The following is a 21811-nucleotide window of genomic DNA, read 5'->3' on the forward strand; positions in this document are numbered from 1 at the left end:
TATGTACTTGAATTAGTGCAAAACATTTGGCACATGACTGTCTAAAAATATGAGTTAGGCAGAAAAGATGGGGATTAGTATAAGCAGCGTAGAAAAAAAAGCTGAAATGGCAGGCAATTCTATTTAGGGTGGAGGGAGATATCAGAGGAATTCCTTGGGAATCAGTCTAGAGACTAATCTTATTTAACAGTAAACATCAATTAAATTCATAAGGCCTAGGTCCAGAAATGTAGGAATTTACTAATGAAACATGCTGATGACACAAAGTCAAGGAAAATCATCCTTTTACAGGGATTGTTACGTAAAGATATTACAATTACATGGCGCTTGAGGATCAAAATATTAGAAATGGGATTAAACACGAAGTGAGATGGAAGGCCATTGCACAAAGGGCTGCTACCATAAACTTTGGCTATGAACCAAAGTGCCATCCCTGGAGATTCCAAGGCTTGGCTAGCCAAAGCCAAAGCTGTCATCATCCAGGGTGCAGCAGTTCTCTCTGAAAGGAGGGACCAGGGATCTGGAGATCTTTTCCAACCCCATTTCTATGTTTTTACGACAGTGAATGAGAGAATGGAAGACTGATATATTAGTAACATCATTAACTATGAACTGCCATTGCTACTCTGAGGAAGAACTTTCAGTGCCAGCTATTTGGTAAGGTGTTTCCTGTAAAAATAATACATTATCTGGGAAAATGTGGGTTTCCAAGTGGGGTGCTTTATACAGCTGTAGTAACCTGTCCTCAGCAAAGGTTAATTTTAACTTAAAACGGTGCTAAAAGAGCAAGAAAGGACTATGAGTCAGCCAGGATTTGGGATGCATCTGCCTAGACCTTTTAATTCTAAGAAGTGCGTCAGAAAACACAAAACATTTGGGGGGGTTCAAAGACAAAGTAAAACTTTAGTAGAAGAAAACCTAGACCAATTAACGTTTTAAAAAATAAGTGAGATAGAATAGACGTAAAGGATCAAGAAACCTCATATAGAGGGGATTCTGGGTGGCTGCAGTATGGACTGCAGGATACATTGCAATGTTATGGTCTTTTTCCCAAAGGTCTGAATAGTGTACAGTTTGAGAGAGTCCATCATGCTGCTACTGTCACAGCAGGTAAGGAGAGGACGGAGAGTTAGAATTTTCAGCTCTCAAGAAAATCAAATTGCACAGACTATCTATCTCCTCTAGAATGAATAGCCCAGGGCAGTATACAATGATTTTGTGCATATTTCTTGAAAAGGAGAAAATTGCCAGACAAATGGCTGATTTGATCTTGTCATCCAGAAAAGGCGTAGACGGTGTTAACGACAGTGTGATTCGTCTTAGTACACTTTACATGCAAACCTGCAGCTTGTCAATTTAAAACTTTCAAAAATGTCTATTCTTGAAGTTTCTGTGTTGTCTCTTCCTTATCGGTGTCAAGCCAGCCTGTCTGTTGGTAAATCTGAGGCTTGCCTCCACGCATATTTTCACCAGAAGTTCCTAAATCCAACCCAAAATTGTACCCTTAATCCTTCTTCAGTTAAAACTTTGGTGGGGGAGAAGGCTATTTCAGACTACGTGACGTGACTCAAGACAAGTCAAGTCTAAGGAAAGCTGAATTCATAGCTACATAACAGGGCTGGGATTTAGAAGGTCTGGACTATATCCTGGACTGCCTCACACTTACTGTATGAAATAAGCATATCAAATATTCAGTTTTCCTCCTAGGAAAAGTTCTATCAAGCAAATAAACTGGAAGAATTTATTAGCTGATATTTTTCAAGCACTTTGACGCCCTTGTTTGAGACAGTATAGCACTGCAAAAGGTTAATATAACTTATAGTTCATCACTGCATTACAGGATGTCTACACATGGAACTTACTCTGTTTCTTGATAGGAGCCTAAATTACTTATGCACTGCAGATTTTGAACATAAAATATTGGTATAATCTTATCTTTCACTTGATCAAACTAATTTTATTTGATTTCTTTCTTCATAATTCAGTCTTCAGTCCCTTTTCAAGCTACTAAAATTTCCCTACGTTCATACTTTACCAATTACTCCTGCTCTAAGAAAACTTAACTTGTAGCTCCTCTGAAAGGCCACAGGTAGGATCTTACACTATCCCCAAACACGGGCTCCCTGTGACAAGTCTGTCTTTCCGGTTTAAGCAGCCTCTGATTTAAGCCCCCTTTTCCCACCCCCATTCCATGTTTTGCAGAGTGATTTTCTCTGGGGATAGATAGGCACAGAGTTATGCCTGTGCCGAAGTATCAGAGAGGGAAGGTCACACCACTTAGCAGCACACCTCATGTCTGTGCTAAAATACTGCGTTCCCTTGCCTTGCCTGCTGGACCAGGAACTTGAAGATTACTCTGCACTAGCTATCACTGCTGGTTTCCAGGAGAGAGACAGAAACCAACCCCTTAGCTCTCAACTCCACTCCAGTGAAACTAACCTAACAAATAATGTGAATTGACAGCCCCTGCAGTATCATCAACGAAACACTTTTTGATTGCTTAATTAACCGCCTCATCACAGTCTTGCTCCTTTCCAACAAAACCAGTTCAATTGCTCTTTCCAGCTCCATACAGAATTAAGCTGCACTTCCTTAGACAAAATCACTCAGCGCTGGCAATACGCAGGGTATGCTGCATTATTTAAATTCTGGTTGTCACCCTCAGAAATAAACACTGCGAGCTGAAACCCACAAATACTGCCAATAAGCCAATGATTTATTCATTAATGGAATAGGCTATGAATGGAATGGGGTCCTAAACACTATGTATCAGGGAAAGGGATATTAGTCAAATTAAGTAGCTTTGATCCAGTTTCACCACCTGTGATATCATCTTTAGATCTTTTTACAGCCTCACAGGGAGCAAACAGCTTTGAATCTGGCAAAAAATATGCTTTGAAAATTATTCATATGATGATGCAAAAGGTTTTACTAAGCATTTTCAAAAGGACGTGACAGATGAAAGCAGAAATATATGAATAAAAGTGTAAAGTGGGCAATATTACACAGTTCAAGGAGAAAATTTTCCTTATTAGAAAAAATGGTATCATAAGGTGTTCCCTTGCAACAGCAAGAAACAAAGAGGCAAAATTTTATAACAGACAAATGGGCACAACAAGGCTTTCTGACTTGTGTGAGTACAAGAAAATTCTGGCTTTTGGGTCCTGTCCTTAAAGAGGAAGAAAAATAAGAGAAGGCAGGAAGAAGTTGCTGCTTTGGACAATCTTAAAGCTTCATCTTGACAGCACAGGTTTTTAAGCAACCTTGGAAGGGTTTTATTATGAAACACAGTCTACTGATATTTTGCAATTTCGTCTGTTCTTGCAAATCTGTAAGGTTTATGAAACAGTAGAGTCTGAGAAATTTGATGTGTGATGAAGCTTTGCATTCCTCTGGGAGCAGAAATCCTGAAAAAAGCATTGGTACAGCACAGTGTTTTCATCTGCGTAAGCAGCCTGGAAATTGCTATCTTAAGGGCTGGGGAAGGGGAAGGAACATCTTCCAGTGATCAGCAATAGCAAGAAAATCTCTTGGTGTGCAGCACGGCAGTGTGGAGAAACACAGAGCAATGCTTGAGCCCAGAGGCTAGGAGCTAATAAGGAAATGCAATGCCTTAGGTTAGAAACTTTAGGCTGCTGGAAGTATTACATAGCATGGAAACACTGCATTTCAAAAATGCACTGGTCAGCTCAACAGCCACAGCTGAAAGGAAAGTTACTCTTTCAGTCACTCTACAGTGGGGTGACAGTGGAATAAAAGAAGTGCTGGGGGAGTGTTATGGAATAGTTAAAATGCAACACAGGGAGCTGAGTGTTGTATGTGTCCGGGTGTAGATCATGAACACTTTGGGTTCGGGTTTGGTTTTGATTAGAAAGAAACCAAGCAGAGGTTGTTCAGTAACAATGTTTAGATGTGTTTTTCCTACAGCATGTGGTATAGGTGACTGTAAGATCATTGATTTGATCTAGTACGCCACGCTGTACTATCTATGATACAGTAATGCATTTAGAAATGTTTGTAAATGGTTAGACAAACAAACAAAAAAACCCTCGAAAACTAGCAGACATATACACGACACTTAGTTTATAACAGATAGTTGCAGTCTTCATCGCTGTTTCACATGGATTATTTCCCTTTGCAGGGACACCTCATAGAATACAGTTGAATGATTTGCCAAACAAAATGGTGTTTAAGTAAATTTATGAGAATCTGACACTATGCAGACAAATAGAAAGCCAGCCCTCACTTTTAAGTCCACGTAGTTGTCTGTTCCTGGACTGCTGATTTTATCTGTAGGTAAACCTCTGTTTTCCCATCACTGATATTCCTGCTGACTTGGAAAAAGTCACAAGTTCTAACTTTCTTAGCCTTCTTTTCCCCATCAAAGGCATGACTTTAGCAAAAATTATCTCATTTGGATGGTGTGACACTTATGGAGAGCTTTATGTACTTTACATGCACAGTACTATTCTCAAGTGCAATCATTAATTGCACAGAAATTTCTGCACTAATTCAGCATCTTGTGTCAGTGATTTACATAATATTTTTTTCAGTGACCAGTCATCACCTCTGTGGTTTGTTAATGTTGGTACTAAACCAGCATGAGATAAATCACAAACAATGTTGCTGTGTGCGGGAGAAAAAGATAAAAGAAACCATGTATGAGAAACAAGGCTGCAGGAAGAAGCAGGAATTACTGTAAATGTCATTTGGAATTACTCAGCTCTGCAAGACTACTATTCTCATTACCCATCCAGAACATACAACATTTTTAATAATAGGATTGCATTGGAGGTTAGAAGGAAAATCTAGTGGGCTCATCTCTCTGCTTGCTTAAATTCCTCATCTACATTACAATGGTTGTTTTTTAAAGAACAGTAAGTGATACTGCGACCTAGACGGACTTGTGTGTTTACTTGTTTAATGTCAGTTTACATTCAGTTAGAAGCCAGCTCCAAGTTATTATTCACTAAAAAAAGAAAAACCAAAAACTGGCCCAATGGCCTTCTGCATCTTTGCCATTCATTCTTATGTCTCAAAACCAGCACAGCGTATCCTATATCTTCAAAATCTGAAACTGTTCTTAATTTACTCAAGCTGTCTCCTTCCACTGTAACATAGTTATAGGCCTGGTGGAATCTATTCCAAGTACTGCTACATCAAATCTCTCAAGTTCTTAGCAATTAACTATGATAAAAGCCATCTTGATTTAAGTGACTCCCATTATATTCTCAAGCTCGTGCATCAGATCCATAATTAACAGCCACCTCAGTACTTGAAACACTGTCAGGAGTTACAACAAACATTTGCAAGAAGATATCTGAAATAATAAACAGAAATCTTGAGCAATGATAGCGAGACTTTCTGATGTATGAGCCAGAGATCCAGCTGGAACCCACAACTGAGAGGTCATACTGCAAGTTTGGAGATGTCTGCACTGCTGTGCAATGGCCCCAGATGAGACTGTGTCCCTTAAAATCACCCGCTGAAATAAGTCAACTAAAGCCTTCAAAATAGCTCCCTTAGCACTGGTACAGCTGATCCAAGCTCTCCCCTTACGCTCTTCTAGTGGGGTGGCAATTTATGTCAACACCAAGATCACTAGAAAAGGGTTTCAGACCCCTGTGTGGAAGGCTGTGGTTGTATCTCCTTAGCTCTGCCCATGGCAGCATGGGTGCTCAAGGCTTTTGCCTGCATCATGTTGACATGACCTGATCTTCCAGCTCTATGCCTTGGTACTCACCCTCTTGGCTTTACATTCCAGTCTCAGTTTCCTGCCCTGAGGGGTCTCATGACTGTCTTGTTTCATCTGTAGCGCTGATCTTGTTTTCCTCCTGCCATAATGATTCTGCAACTATATCCAGAGACAATAACAAGGTGCAGACCAATGCCAGCAAACAAGTAACATCTGTATGAATTAAAGGGAAATGTGTACATTCTCAGTATTGCAAAAGAAGAAACTGCATCTTGGGGAAATGCAAAAGATGAGTTACAAACAGATGCTATAAGATGTGTAAGTATTGGTAAGGGATTCTCAAGATCATATATAATTTACATAATTGAAACCGTCAAGCACAAGCAGGGGAAGAACAAGCATGGTTGCTCTAAACTGTGTTTATGATCAGCAAAACCCCAGAAGAGATCCTTAAGATCTGCTGATGTTTTAGGACCTAAATATATGTTTAAAACTCAAAATGTAGTCAGGTAGATATTTGAATGGGCCTGAGAGAATGTTCCTTTGTAGGAGACGGGTGCATATTCCTAGCTGGGACCATACCGTCACCTGTATGCCCCCAGCAGATACAGTAGAGCAGTAGTTGAAAATTTGAACATTTAAAGCTATAAAACTTCATGTTAAACAGATATCCAGATGCTTCTTGTTGCTTTTGGTTTTTGTTCATTGCAGAAGCGGAACTAAAACGTATCACAGAAGACTTATTTTAGAGCAGCAAATATTTTCCTGCAAAGAACTACTATGATACCAGGACATCTGTGGATCCCACTTGAGGAAGGGCTGTACATAAAGCATAGGGCTTTCACCAGCCATAGCTTGCGACAGAAACCTTCCATGATGGGATGTCTGCCCTGGGAAGGCTGTTTAGTCCCTGTTGCTGAGGGACATGAAGAACAGTTTGAATGAGTGTGCGAGGAATAGCAGAGACATAGTTGAGGTTGGGATAGACAATAGGTTACCTTGCAGAAATTTGACTCTGCATCTGTGAAATTTATGGCTTTACAAAGGCAGATGGCAAACTTTAAGTTGTATGAATAAAGAAACAAAATATTAACTATTCACAAGTAGAAAACTGAAGGGCAAATTAATGAGTCATCATAAAAAACTGGCATTCTGCTTAGCTGGTTTTGAGCTATACTTTGATGGTCAGCAGCCTGCTGGCTACTGGGATTGTACCATTAGTGAATCATTTGCAATTAAACAGGTACAACCTCGACACTAGGGAAAGAGTGAAAGCCAATATTGTGTTTTGGTTTGGGTGAGTATAAGAATATACTCACTGGGTCTAGAAAAAAAATTCTGATACAGTGGAAATACTTCAAGCCATATGAAAGCCTAGAGAATTTTATTTTTCCATTACTGACTCTGGCTTTGGGAATCACAGGAAACGTAATCCTGCAGCTGACATAGTTGATAGAACAGTGTTTAAGTTTGTTGGTAAGACCAAGAATCATGATTTATATTAAAGCCTCCCAAATGTATTACCATATTTGCTTATTGGTGTAAAAATGCTTTCTTGGTCTGGTGGTGTGAAAGGCTTTTGCCTTTTCTGTCTTAGCAGATAAATCACCGTTAGAATCATGGAATAGTTTGGGTTGGAGGGGACCTTTAGAGGTCATCTGGTCCAACCCCCCTGCAGTGAGCAGGGACTTCTTAAACTGAACCAGGTTGCTCAGAGCCCCGTCCAGTCTGGCCTTGAATGTTTACAGGAATGGGGCCTTCATGTCACCTAAAATACGTAAAATTTCTTTTTAGGAGTAGAGAAAATATAGACCATCAGTTAGTAGGTGGATTGTACCTGAATGCCTCAACTTTTCAGACTGTATAACTTAGCTGCAATCTGGAGCAAAACTGCTCAGGTTTTATACGCTGTGCATGTTTCTGAAAATTTAGCTTCTAGTCTAGCTTCATAAACATACAATGGAAAGGTTTTTGGAAGACCATTCACAGTTCCCCATGAAAATGGTCCCCATGGAGCGATTGACTCAAATGGGGTCTTCAGCAAAACTCTTGGCTTCCTATCATAACCCCTTTTCCACCCACCTTGTACTACATGTGCCCCCCCAAACCAAGCTTCCCTTCACTCTTCTGTCTTCCTAAAGAACAATCTTATTTATTTCCTCAAAGTAAGATCCTAGCTCTGACCCCATTTTATTCCCCAACTTCACATCCTGTTTCTGTATGGTTTTCTTTTAACATATCACTTTGAGGTAATCTGAATTTTTGAAATGTACCGAAGCAGTTGACTGCAAGTGGTTGTGAAGGTCAGCAGCCACTTTCCACCCTATGAGCCAACCAAATACTTCAGTACCCAGATTCCCCAAAAGAAACCACTATTTTTTTAAACCCGATAACACACTGCATGATGAAAGTTAAAACCACTCAAAAACATTACCAAATGCTGAGATGAATAATTACAACTCAGAGGAAATAAACTATTCAGCCCAGACATTTGGAGAACATATATAGAAGTACAGTTGTACTATTCATGGATCAGTATATGATTAGGTAATTGGAAGAACTTTTCTAGGCCAGGGCTGAATGCAGAGCACAACAGAGGGAGAAGATGAGCTTAGACTAAAAATCTCTTTATAGCTCTCACATTTTCTTCCAAAGTGTCTCTGTCAACAGCAGTTTCTGTTCATCCAGGAACAAAGGAGCCATGTCAGACTGAATCTACAGCTGAAACAAGTGACTGAAATAGCATTAATAGGGAGTTTTATGATAGCAGTTGACAAAGGATCAAAACCTTATGATTTCAGTGATTCATTTATGTGTTTAAACTCTCATATTCTGAAAAGTTTATAACTTTTTTCTAACTTCTCCTATTTCTTTCGAAAACTTTGGACATATTAATCCCATAGTCTTATGGGAGTGTAGGAAGTATAAGTGTCAAGAGGTCTAATCCTCTGCTGTTTTAGTCATACCTTATTACTCCCTCTAAGCCATACAAACAGGTATCTAAAAGTGGAATTTTCCTTAGATGCCATGAGGTTCTTTCAAAACCTCACTCCTCTGGTGATTACAAAAACTTTCTGACTTCCAGCCTCAGTTTATGTGATGCCAGTCAATATTTGACTTTTATACGTAAATTTGCATAGGTAGCAGAACCAAAAAAACTCCTTCTGCTAATATTTGTGCATCCACAAACAGTTGTTACTAAACCTTTTAAATAAAACCCTCCTCCTCCTCATTTGGCTGTTTCAGAGTATTGCTATAAATTCAATATTTCACTGCAGTGAAGCTAGAGAAGGTTGTAAAATAAATATCTTCCTGCTGAATGTCATGGGAGTGGGACAATAGAACTAGTGATCACCCAGTTTAAATTATGATTCAGATTTCATAATCAGCTGAAAGAATGGGAGAACCTCTACATATCTGTAGCAGAACCCTGCCAGACTGCCAATGAGAGGGAAATGTATGCGTGAGGGGTAGCAGGGCTTGCTGAACCCACTGCGGGGACGCGGGTCTCTCTGCTGCAGCCCCTCGCAGGTGTCAGGCAGGTCCTTCGTGCAGCCCTCCCTTGGGGCAGGACATGAGATATTCCAGAGGCAGGATCAATGCTCGGGCTGGATTTTTGGCTGGGCATTCAGCCAGAAAGGGGATTTATAAATAGAACACTTAACTGAGATGTTTAAAGTTAGATAGAAATGAACTGGGCCTAAATGACTAAAAACCAGTGTTGCCTATGTCCTCCAAGCTGTAGTCAGCCCATATCTGGGGCATCAGGGCGAGTAACCAGAGCTAGCACCCTGAGCTAAGCCCTATGCTGGGCTTTTAAAGGATTTTTAAAAAACTTTTTAACATTAATTCCATAAGTTACAAGACAAAGTGGTAGTTTCAAATGTCTAAATTGATAAATTATTGTCCTAATCTAAGAAACAGGATGTTACGGTCTTTATAGGCAAAATGAAAATGATTCTTTAAAGATGATGTCTATTTGAGGGAAACAGTATTTTTCTTCATATTTTTATTGTTGAGTAATAAGGTCAAGTTAAGTGTTTTTTAACAGAGGCCGTATGGTTTGGATGCTTCTCTGAATAACAGAAGCTAGAATCTGCAGGAATGATTAAATTGTCCAATTCGTCACCTGGCTAAGACACACAATCATCCTCTACAGCACAATTTTCTGTATTACTCAGATTATATTTTAATTTTCAAATTGCTTCGCATGAATACAGCTGTGTATAACAAGATGTCCCTTAGTAGTCAGGATTCATTATTAATTATACTGTTATAAACTTGCTTACAGATTCTCTCATTATTTGCAGAGTATTTTTTCGTATCCTACAGAGAGAGGCAGCCAAAGCCCAAGGCACTAATTAAGAGCAGGTGAAGAATGTAAGCAGGAAACCAGGCAGGGATAAGCAGTGGCTGAGAGCTCTTGCTAAATAAAGCCTTTCTGAACAGCGAATTTCACAGCTTAACAGGATTGTGTTGAGAAGCAGTCTCAGTTACAAAGGCACCAGCTCAGAAACACAGAAGGGCTTCAACATGAAGCACAGCTCTTCATTTTGATTTCTTTTGTCTTCCAAATCCAATATTCGTATTTAATTCAATATCCTAGGGCACTGACTATATTCTGTAGGGTATTACTAGAAAAAATACTTATTTTTCCTAAGTGAAAAATCTATAACTAGTTTGATACAACATATACCTATTAAATGGTTTGATACAACAGTTCAACCTAAATTACATGTCATCTAGATCACAATAAATCCCAGCCTATGTTGTTAAGGAAAGATGAGGTTATTAAAATACAGTCAATTATAAACAACAGAACTTAATAGAAAGCATTTTATTTTATTCAACTGGACGCATAGGGTCTGATTATTTGGAACTTTGTATTACCTCAACAGCATTGTGTGGACCAAGGAATCTCCTTTGCAAACTGGAATGACCTCGATCCTGCCATGGGGTTGCTGCAGTAAAAGTCACCCCAAACTCCCCTGACGACGCAGCATTGCAGGGGTGCTACACACAGATTCTGCCTTTATAGAGCACACTGCATCTTGCAGTGCCGAATCCTGCTTTTCCTGAACAGAGGCTCTCAGGCCTCTGACCAAGCGCCCGGTTCTTCCTCGTGGTCTGTGTGGATATCCTTTTAGACCGTCACTTTGTCACCTAAGGGCCAACCTCTGCCCGGGTACAAGCAAACAGAACTGGAGTTGGGAGCCAGGTTGGGATTTGGATGACGCCCCTCCAAGGGAAAACAAGATGAAATCAACCTTGTTCTACAGTCCACACCCAAACTTACACAAACACAGCAGTTGCAATACCTTTTCTTCTGCTGTCCGCTGTAGTTCTTTGGCTCAGCTCTCTTATGGAGAGGAGGGGTGGGGAACACAGCCAGACTTTCTGTTTCACTATCCCGGGTGCTGATGATCTGTACGTTTCCAAATGCCCCACTTAGAAGCTCCTTGCTACAGTCAGAGAAAACTGGGAGCTTTGTCCTCTATTCAAGCCTGCCTGCGGCCCAGTGGTTACAGGTACAGAGCTGGAGGACTCCTGCAGCAGATACTGCCTGGCATAACCATGCAGAAGTTGCAATAGAAGTGTTTGCTTCTTTACACTGCTTCCTGAGGGCATGCTCCCTTACTCTCTCTCCTTTCCATTACACTAACTTTTGCATTTAGTCTGGGGACATCCATGTCTCTAGATATAGGATTCTGTCAGCATTGATAGTGTTAAAATTATGCAGACTTCCTTAAAGGGATCCACTTTTTGCCTTTGCCATGGAAACCTGCAGGTGCTGTTGCCAGCGCTGATGGGGATCAGTCCAGCTGCCAGCCCCCCTGCTCACCTGCACCCCGGCTCTCCTGCACGTTCAGCCTCATCAGCCCAAAGCAGCTCACCTGCAGACATCAAGGTGGTCCGGTTGTTGAGCCACCCAGTTAGCAATGGGGAAGAGAGGACATGCATATGGGCAAGGACATTGAAGTGCTTTGCAGTCACGTAACAGATTGCAAAGGGTTCAGGCTGATACGCAGCTCATACAGGCACACACCTAAGGTGGGAGAGGATAAGACCTCAGGTCTTTCAAAGGGTCAGAAGACCCCTCTTGGTGATGTGCTTCTGTGATACATGTAGATACAAAAGGGGATGATTCTCTGATCCATGAGAGACAGGAAACCGGCACGCTGCCCTTTGTCCCTGCTTGGCGCTGCTGCCAGGGGAGGCATGCTGCCCACGAGGAGAGCTGCCGAGGCAGGAGGGCCATTTACAGTTTTGAAAATATGGTTTGTGAGTGCATCTCATGAAAACACAGATCACATAAATAAAAGAAGTTCTGTGCAAAAACCTTTAAAACTTTTATTCTCTGATTCCTTTTCAGTCCATTATGGTGTTATTAACTACTATTATCTCTAATAGCATAAAGATGTAAACGCTTGTTTGTTCACAGCTTTATATATAACGTATCTCAGAGAAGGCTGTTAGGTACGTGACATTAAAAACTGTAAACAGAAAAGAACAAAAGAGCAAAACCAGAAGAAACGTATAGTGAATTACAGTAGGAAAAGGAAATCTATTTACACACATTAATCTATACAACATCATAGTCTGTACAGTTTGTAAAAAATAATCACATTCATTTACATAATCTTTAATTTTTGCCATACTTGACAGATAAAAAGTTATTGACAAAGACGACAAAAGAGAATTTCAAAACAATACTCGTACTAATGTGCCAGGGAAGAAAGAGCTGCAGGTTGCCATAAACTTATTACAGTGCTTTGGGAAATAAAGGACGTTGGGACATTTCAGCCACTGGTTTAGCTGACAATGGAAATGTTACTGACTTAACTACATACTGTTATCATTGGGCAGAACTGGGTTCAGCACAGAGGGATTAAACCTTTTAGATGTTATCCTGATGTACTCTCATAACATACACGTTAGATACATTATTATTAATATTGTTTTTCATCGACAGAATAGCACTGTGTACTAACTTCTGCTATTTGGTTATGTCAGGGTAGTACTGACAGCCCACAGCTTGTATAGGCACTCACGGTAACGTGAAGGTACTTTTGTTAGTAAAAGTATTTCCTGTATCCCTATGCAGAGACAATAATTGCGCAGACAATAACCCTTATAGACATAGCAGCTTTCTCTGCAGGTTACTTGCCGGTTCCTCCTTTTTATCAGACATATTCAATGCTTGATTTTTAATTTGAGATTTCTGAAAAAATACTGTATCAAGTGAATTTGGACTTTATTCACAATCACTGCTGAAATGGACAAATTCACAGTCAACAGAAAATGTTTTTTAGAACTAACAGAAATAGTACACAAATAATGCAAATGACTCAGCCTAGTCCTTACACATGCAGCATGAGGCATGTGTGCTTGGCAATGCCTTATTTCATAAAGCTGCCCCAGACAGATTCTCTGGTTTGCTCAGGATATATATTACTTTCCCCTTCATCATGTTAAAGGCAGAGGGAAGCCTGCCTGGGGTGCATCAGGACATGAAGAAGATGCTACAGAGTGGGGCAGGCTGCCCCCAACTTGACTGTAAATAGCTTTTTGTAATGCCTTTTGCCACCAAGTAGTTATTGCCACTACGGTACAGCTCCAACATATGCTTAAATAGCTAATTCCTCAGCTGGCTACCTGCAGCGCCCATCACCATGACATTCAGGTGCAATCTGTTGGGCTCTCGTGCACTCCAGCATGGAGTACTTACTTAAATACGTGTCAAATTCTTAAAATTACATAAAAGCCAGCACTGCTTTCAACAGCTGAAAGGGTGTTCTCCAAATTCCTAAGGTTATTTTGCAAAGCGTATTAATGCACCTGACCCAGACACCAAGGCCAACATATTTTAAGAAGGTGTTATTTTATATGGCAAAAAACATGCCAGAAATAATGTCGTTGCATGTCACTAGCCAGTTCCTGGCCAGTTAAAATGACTATGTAAAGTCAAAGATTTCAAAGGTATGGCCAGGTGAGCTGCAAGTGGGAGTGAGAAATATGGTCGTTGGTATGTGCACTCCTGAAGGAGGAGATACTGAAATAACTTCTTGGCTTGTCTTGGCCAAAGCTGCTATGAATGGAACGGGGCACAGAAGAGAATCAGGAAGAATATTTGACAAAATGCCTCACTATCAGAATTTGAAATATTTGACATGTTTAGTTTCTCAGAGAGGAAGTCAAGAGATGATTTAAAGAGTGATTTTTCAAGAGACTTCACATAAAGAAAGTTTCTGGTAGCCTAAAGCACTTTGATTTAGTGTCTCACCCCTCTACGAAAGACAAAAAGCCAAAAAGCTAACCCAAAACAAGAGACAAGTGTTGAAAGCTGAAGCCAGGCAAATGAAAATGGGACGTAAGGCTATTGGCCTTATCATGGAAGGCAGTCAACCCCAGGGGTGCCCTATCAAATGAACTGAGGGATCCTCCATTGCCTGAATTTTTGAATCATCCTGCACATTTTTTGGAGGATAACTTTGGCCAACCCAAGTTACTTGGCTTAAAAAGGAGTATCTGGGTAATATTAGCCAGATAACTGAATGGCATCTTCTGGAGAGATTGATCTTACTTCATTTTAGATGTAGAGTGAGAAGTCTAAGTACTAGCCAGCTACCCTGGGCTCATTTTATAGTAAGTATAGAGAAAGTAAGTATAGAGAAAAAGGTGATTCAGCTTACCTACTTTAGATGTCCAGCTGAACATGGGATGAATCATCTTCAGCTAGGGCCTATTTTGCTATGATGACTATGGAAGGCACTTAAAAGGAGCTTTCAGATGCTGAAACCAGGGCAGATGAATTTCACCTGAGTTTACCGAGCACCTAGCTGAAATCAACGCTGCAGAGGAAAATTTAAGTCAATGCTCACTATATATTTAGATTTCAATCATGGTTAGCAGTTGGAGAGTAATCTGTCACTCACTGTGTCCCTCAGGGCTCAGAAGCAGGTGATGCTGATAAAAATCACTCAGAATGAATAGTGCCTCCCTTGCAGCTCCAAGGAAAGTGAAGTACAACGATTAACCGCAGTACGAGAGTGAATTGTATTACCATTCTTGTTCAGCAACTTTACATGATGTGCTACTGGATTTTCAGTGGGGACAAAAGAACAGGTTTCCTGCTCTGAAGAGTTTACAACTCAGTTTGGTCCCTGATGCAACCAAAGGGAGAAAGGCAGTAAAGGAAAAAGGAAAGGGAGGAGCACTATGTGACGAGGTCCTGCTGGGAAAGCATACTCGTGTCTTGCTGCCTCTGCCTCCTCCCTGGATGCTGCTAGGACTGAGTGAGAACTAGGCTTAGGGATAATGGAAGGCCAAATGATGTTTTCTTGCACTGTCCTTTTGACTCTTAGAGTCACCACAGCACAGAGCAGGAACATTTAACTCCACACCCCTGTGCAAAATGCAATGAAAGACAAAGCCATCAGAAGCCATCTTGTTTCTGGGTCTCGTAAAGACGCAAAACATTGATCAGGTACTAGATTTGTCAAACTGCTCTGTAGCTTTCACATATGTTTGAATATGATGTGTATCTGTGTGTGAAAAGGCAGCTGAAAGTCAACCAGGTGATGATGGGGTCGATGCTGTAACTTTCCATAAAATTATTTGGAAAACAAGAATTTTCTGGGAGTCAAAACAAGTGAGCACAATGCCCTCTTGGCTTTTACTGACATCAGAATGCTTGCACAAAGCATTATGAAGTTAAACTGTCTCACAGAAAACATATTTTCTGTATTTAGATTCTATGATTTTTAATAGAGGGATGGGGTTCTACAAGGTGCTGCACTTTTCACTGGTTTGAAATAAAAATATGTGCAGCACCTCTCTCCCTTCTGTGCCATTCTTTGCATGCACACATAGTCCTTCACAAACTTTGTGATATCTTCTATGTTATCACTCTGGTGCAACTTCATTGTCTCAGATGGCATTACTCCCTACGTGAAAGTAGAATCAAGTCCAAATAAATCTGTTAAAGGAAACTATGCCGTTTCATTGCAACTTAAAATGTATTTTCTTATTTAAGCTTTTCTGTCTTATAATCCAGAAATCATTGAAATGCGGATTTTCACCATGCTTACCTAATTAGAACAAAGATACTTTTCTCTGGGACACAAAAAACTATAAGCACGTATAATTCATGATGCATCATGCAGAACAGACTGATGGAACTGACTGCTTGAAATCTCTATTTCTATACCATCATTCTGTGAGTGTGCCAACACACTCACGGAACCTCCTTTGAATGTAAAGATGAGTATGCTTGAGTGCTTGTCAAGCGTGCCTTTCTACCCTAGAAATTTGGGGAAAAAAGTACATCCTGCATGTCACATCCCAGGGAGCTTAGCAGTCCCAATGCTACTTCAGACAAAGCAGCCTAAAGTGCACAGTTGTATTTAATTTAGGTATAGAAGCAGGCCCCAAAGCTCCAAAGTGTCTTCATATATTTGCAGCTAAGAGCTTGTTGATAAGGTTGTTCAGAGATCCAGGAATAATACCAAAGTTTAGCAGTGGTTTTGGAGTCTAAAGCCTTTAGGAATATATTTAGTGTAAGTACATGTGTAGGGGTGTATCTTTAGTCCCCATGGGACTATCACCGGGCAGCCTACTTCACTCCAGAATCTCATAGCTACCGAGAGACAGCAGAAAACACTCTGAATGACTGGAGGTGATCAGTAGCTTCTTTAAAGTCAAAGGTGACATAGTAACAATTCATCAAATGATTACTGTTTAACTCAAATGATACCTACTATGTAAAGCATCATGTCATGTAACATCACAGAGTTACCTGTTCTGCAGTTTGCATGTGACCCGTGGGGCCTTTTCTATCTTTGGTCTGACGTAACTTTGTACCACTCCAGGGTACTCCCAGTAAAATAAATTGTGTTTGACTGATGAACAGCTAAATTAAATCAGACCAAGAGGTGTATGGACACTTTGATGGCTGCCAACAATATTCCCAGCACTGGTAGTATTTTCAAGAACGTACATGTATGCCTGCCAAGACATGCCCTTGCTGCTGTTCCTCCATTCACATGGTGAAATTATGGACTTTGGATTCTGCTAGCTCCATACAATCTGTTATCTGAAATATTGGGGCAATTGCTTTTATGGATCAGAGGTACTTAGGCAAATAGATATTATTCACATTTGGAATTTAGAGTGGACGTGGTTAAACGTGACATGGGAAGTAAACATCACTGGGTTTATTTGTTTTGAAGAGTGCAAACATTCTGTGTATGTTTAGAAGAATCTGTCGGTTCTATGTCTTTTTTTTTTTTTTTTACAAAGCGGCTACATAAGAGGCTTGGCACTGTTGAGAATTCCTTCAGTTTATGCCTTTTATGGTGATTTTTAGGGATTCTGTCTAATTTTTTTGAGTCAGGGCCAGGACTAAATTTTAAATCAGCTCAGATGGATACAGAATACAATTAAGCTAAAAGAAATTACATTATCCCTTAAATGGGAGTTGTAACTTTATTGCAATCTTCCTTGTTTTAGCTGCCAAGTATGTAGGTTCTAGAGACATATTTCAATGAAAATATTATATAAAAATTATATTTTCAATGGCTAATATGCCATCCAAGGGTGTTTATCGTACATCAGCCTGTTCTAGCAATAAAGCACCTCTTCAGAAAATTGTTTAATAAAAGATCAACACAAATACCTGCTTTGAAACAGAAGAGAACAACTGGTGATTGCAATAGCACTATTGGAAAATACTGATGTTTTAATCAAAACCATTACAGTAGCCTTCTCTGTATGGACTGCAAAGGTAGCCCTACTTTCTGCACCTAAACATAAAACCAGGCACTTTTGAAAGGAACAACAGGATTGGAATGAAACTCTGTAGAAAGTAATCTCTGAAATTTATACAATTAGCTGAGAAGTACTACCTTCTTCCCTCTGTATGAATAATGTTAATGATTTCCTGGACTGGCACACTAAGGTCTCAGTGCGGTTAATTATAGTCTTACATTTCTTTATTTTTGTTTTCCATAATTAGGAAAGAATTTCCTAATCCTTAAGGAAAGAAATGTTTCCTTAAGTATAAATAAAGTGTAAAAAATTTTCTTGCTTCCCATCTTAATCTTTTCAACATATACCAAAGCACTCTGCATTGAACAGGATACCATACATCTATCTCGTTGACACGTTGGAGGGTAAAGGACCATTATAGTATATGAGGGTTTAAACAGTTATGGCTTGTAAATGGCAAGAGAACATCAGAATTAATATGAATACCATTTAAAAAAAAACAGAAAGCATCCATGGAGCAGGTGTCTCTGTTATTAACTGGTTGGCTGCACAAACCAATTTCCCAAATACCAACATGTAGAAAAGCAAAGCACTGAACTGTACATTTTATAAAATATCACATCAAGCTGCATAATGAATGATATATCCCACAGGTTTTCATGTTTTGGGGGACCTAGCTGATTTATATCATGATGGTCTCTGTCTGCATAAATGACTGAGCCCTTGAATTCTGGTGGAGGTGAGAAATGCTTTCTGATCCATTTTGAGAAATCGAAGAGCTGTGTAGTCTATAATCTCTGCGTGCTGTCTGCTTCCAGCACAAACTCCGCCATTTTCTTTTCAGCTCCCCTTGCACCTGTGTTGAAAAGAAAATGCACAAGATGAGCTGAAAACGTACTTTTAAGTGAGGAACTTTTCCATGTTTATTGGCTGTCAGATGGGGACCTCTAGGAATAGAATCACAGAATGGTTTGGGTTGGTAGGGACTTCTGAAGATCATCTAGTCCAAGCCCCCAGCCATGGGCGTGGACATCTTTCACTAGACCAGGTTGCTCAAAGCCCCATCCAACCTGGCCCTGAACACTTCTAATGATGGGGCATCCACGACTTCTCTGGGCAACCTGTTCCAGTGCCTCACCACCCTCACAGGAAAAATTTCTTCCTTAAATGCAGTCTAAATCTACCCTCATTCAGTTTAAAACTGTTACCCCTTGTCCTGTCACTACAGGCCTGCTAAAACGCCTTTCTTCATCTTCATTTTTAATCACCCCTTTCTTACACTGAAAGGCCACAGTAAGGTTTCCCCAAAGCCTTTTCTTCTCTAGGCTGAACAATCCCAACTCTCTCAGCCTCTCTTCATAGCAGAGGTGTTCCAGCTCTCTGATAATTTTTGTGGCACTCATTTGGACTCACTCTAACAGGTCCATGCCATTCTCGTACTGAGGACAATCACCTCTCTTGACCTGCTGGCCATGCTTCTTTTGATGCAGGACACGATTGCCTTTCTCAGCTGCAAGCGCACATTACCTGGCCATATCCCATTTTTCATCCCCCAGTACCCCCAAGTCCTTCTCTGCCAGACTGCTCTCAATCCATTCATCCTCCAGTTTGTATTGATATTGGTGACTGCCACGAACGAGGTGCAGGACCTTGCACTTGGCCTTGTTGAATTTCATGAAGTTAGCATGGGCCCACTGCACAAGCTTGTCAAGGTCCCTCTGGACAGTACTCCTCCCCTCTAGAGTATCAAATCAGTTTTGACAAAGACTACAAAACTGAGGTGAAGACTGTGTCTACACTGTCTGTGAGGAGACGCCCCAGGGCCACTTTCAAAATCAGTTTTGTATCACTTGTGCTGCAAGATTAGCTTTTGCTATCTAGCTATTAATCACATGTACTTAAAGCATAAAATCAAATTATAAGCCCCAAATCAGGTATCTCATGAATATTTAAGACCAGAATAGCACTCAGGAGACCTGCATGTCAATTCCCTGTGCAAGCAGATGTCTTCAGGCAGATTCCTCCTGTCAGAAACTGCATGCTGTTTAAAGTGCATTCTACCTTAAAAAGTGGCTGACATCAAAAGGAATTCCTTGCATCTTCCTGAGTTGAGATTAGGAAAGCTGCTACATGCTGAGCACTTCTGAAAAATCTGCTGCTGTTCTGGGGGTTCGATTCTGTCAGAAGATTACTCCTAAATACTTACTAAATGGTGCTTCAAGTCTTGGATAAATTTCTGGATTTGTTGCACCTCACTTGCACAATCCACATCGCTTGTAACAGAACTAGGATTAGATCACATTAAACAACACAAGACACACTAACACCGTGGTTTGCAAGGAATTAGGTTTCAAACAGCTCTTAACTCACTAATTTCTGTTGTTGCACAGAAACTGCCACATATATATTCTACCAATAGGAATGCAAGCATTTTCTAAAACAGCTTCATTTATCACAGTGGAGTTATAGGGCCACTTATACATTTACTGAAAACGTTATTTAACATCCTCAGCAGGAAATGTGAGACTTACTTCACTGTTCAAAAAACAGTACAGGACTGCAACAATCAACCCCTGGAAAGAGACAATATTCCTTAGTTAGTAGGCAACACCAACCTAGGTCAATAAAACTGCTTTTGAATAAAAGCTTTAAAATTTACCTGAAAAGATCCCAAACACAACTCAAAGATTATTTTATAATTACTGGAACTGCGGTCAGGAAATAGAGCAAAGACTGTGTAGTGAACTCCAAATAACGGAATAAGCAACAACGTGGATTTTGCAAGTCTCCTGGGTAAATAAAAGAGAAAAAGCTGGAGTTTAATGATAAGCTCTTGTTTTACTAAGATAAGAACCTGATGCAATGTCGTTTACATAAACCTCATATGACTTCAGATTTATAAACAGTCTTAATAAGAGCCATTTATTGCAAATTGTTTTCCTTCCAGGCTTGCTGTGAGATTAGTCACATAGTAACCTCATAAACTGATGTGTGCAATTCCATGTTAGACTTGATCTTGTTGACCTTGCACTCTTCCAAAAGCTGGCAGAAGGCTGCAGGGCCTCTCTAAACCAGAAGACCCTTTTTCAGTTGCCCTCTGCTGTGTCTCTTTGACAGACGTTGAGTTCCCAGCCTGTTTTCATGGCACAGTTTTTGGGGGTGGGGTTTTACTGCATTATTCCACAGGACCACATTTGACAAAGTGTCACGAGCTGCCATCAGATCTCTCAAGATATTTTTTCCCTGGCACAAAGGGTTCAGAGTGGAAAGGAATAATGCCTTCCTGCAAAGCCACACTGACAGACTCTCGTGCGGAAGGTAACATCTCGCTCTTGAAATTAATTTATGTCAATTTCCTTTAAATGTGTGACTGTATGGTTAGTCTGTACATTGCACATACACAGTATGCAAACAGTACCTAGGAAATGTAATCCAGAATAATCTCAGTTGTGAGATTTTTCATGAGTAATTTCAGATTTACCCCCAAAACACTGAAATCTCATAACTATACTAGTGGTACTAAGCATACACCATTAACTAATTTTTAATGTGGTCAATTATATAATATATTTTAGCACAAAACACTACTGAAGTTAAGGAAGGAGAACTTTACATTATTAAGCAGAGCAGCTCTGACAAACTGCCTGTGAAACCACTGAAATGATGAGTTGCTAGTTACCCCTTATCTGCCACTTATTTCACTCTAATATCATCAGTTTTGTATACTATACAGGGCCAGTCATGCACGATTATGGATGTCTGATATCAGATAAAATTCAAGAAGTTATAATGTTGAGACCCATAATTCATCTCTGTCTTGATGAATATAATGTGATTCAACAATGAAAGGATGCTGTTGTGAATTCCCCTATTTTAACAGAAAAGTCAATGTACTTCAAGCAGTTTTATTTTTACTGTGTGAGCCTTCATGGCCTTTCTTTGTTCATAATGTCCCAGAGGCTGCATCCCTTTACATGGAGATAATAAGTTCTGACAGCAACATCCCTCAAGAATAGTAAAGCCCTCACATCTAAAGATGATACCAGCAAGTGGGAAAAATAGGATTTCCTTAGCAGAAGAAATTCATTTACAATGGGAGTAGATGATGATGGCAGCAAATTTCCTGGTTTCCCAAATGAAACGGAAAACTGATTTTATTTGAACTTAACCTTATCCACTGCAAAAGTGAAATGAGCAACAAAAAGGATGGAACCAGGTACAAGCAAGTGGGACAGAGGAAGGGAAGAAAAATGGTGACTTGCATGAGTAGTATTCATTTTAGACTCACACTTCACTTCCACTCCATTCTTGTTTTAATAATTTTTGTCCAGCTGATGTTACTTTCTC

General features: G+C 40.1%; 1 protein-coding gene across 3 annotated transcripts in view; it reads right to left on the reverse strand.

Moving 5' to 3' along the window:
- Positions 1-17170: 17170 nt before the first annotated feature.
- VIPR2 (vasoactive intestinal peptide receptor 2) overlaps positions 17171-21811 on the reverse strand; it is a 58051-nt gene continuing 53410 nt past the window's right edge. For 2 of the 3 annotated variants that reach the window (XM_075082386.1, XM_075082385.1), the window contains exons 11-13: positions 20124-20253; positions 19996-20037; positions 17171-18320 (exon numbers count right to left, since the gene is read on the reverse strand). In XM_075082386.1, the coding sequence (XP_074938487.1) occupies positions 18147-18320; positions 19996-20037; positions 20124-20253 (346 nt within the window). In that variant the 3' untranslated portion in view covers positions 17171-18146. The remainder of the gene's footprint in view (positions 18321-19995; positions 20038-20123; positions 20254-21811) is intronic. The other variant, XM_075082383.1, reaches the window with a different exon arrangement.

This window comes from Phalacrocorax aristotelis, chromosome 2, assembly GCF_949628215.1.
Source record: "Phalacrocorax aristotelis chromosome 2, bGulAri2.1, whole genome shotgun sequence".
NCBI classification, from domain to species: domain Eukaryota; kingdom Metazoa; phylum Chordata; class Aves; order Suliformes; family Phalacrocoracidae; genus Phalacrocorax; species Phalacrocorax aristotelis.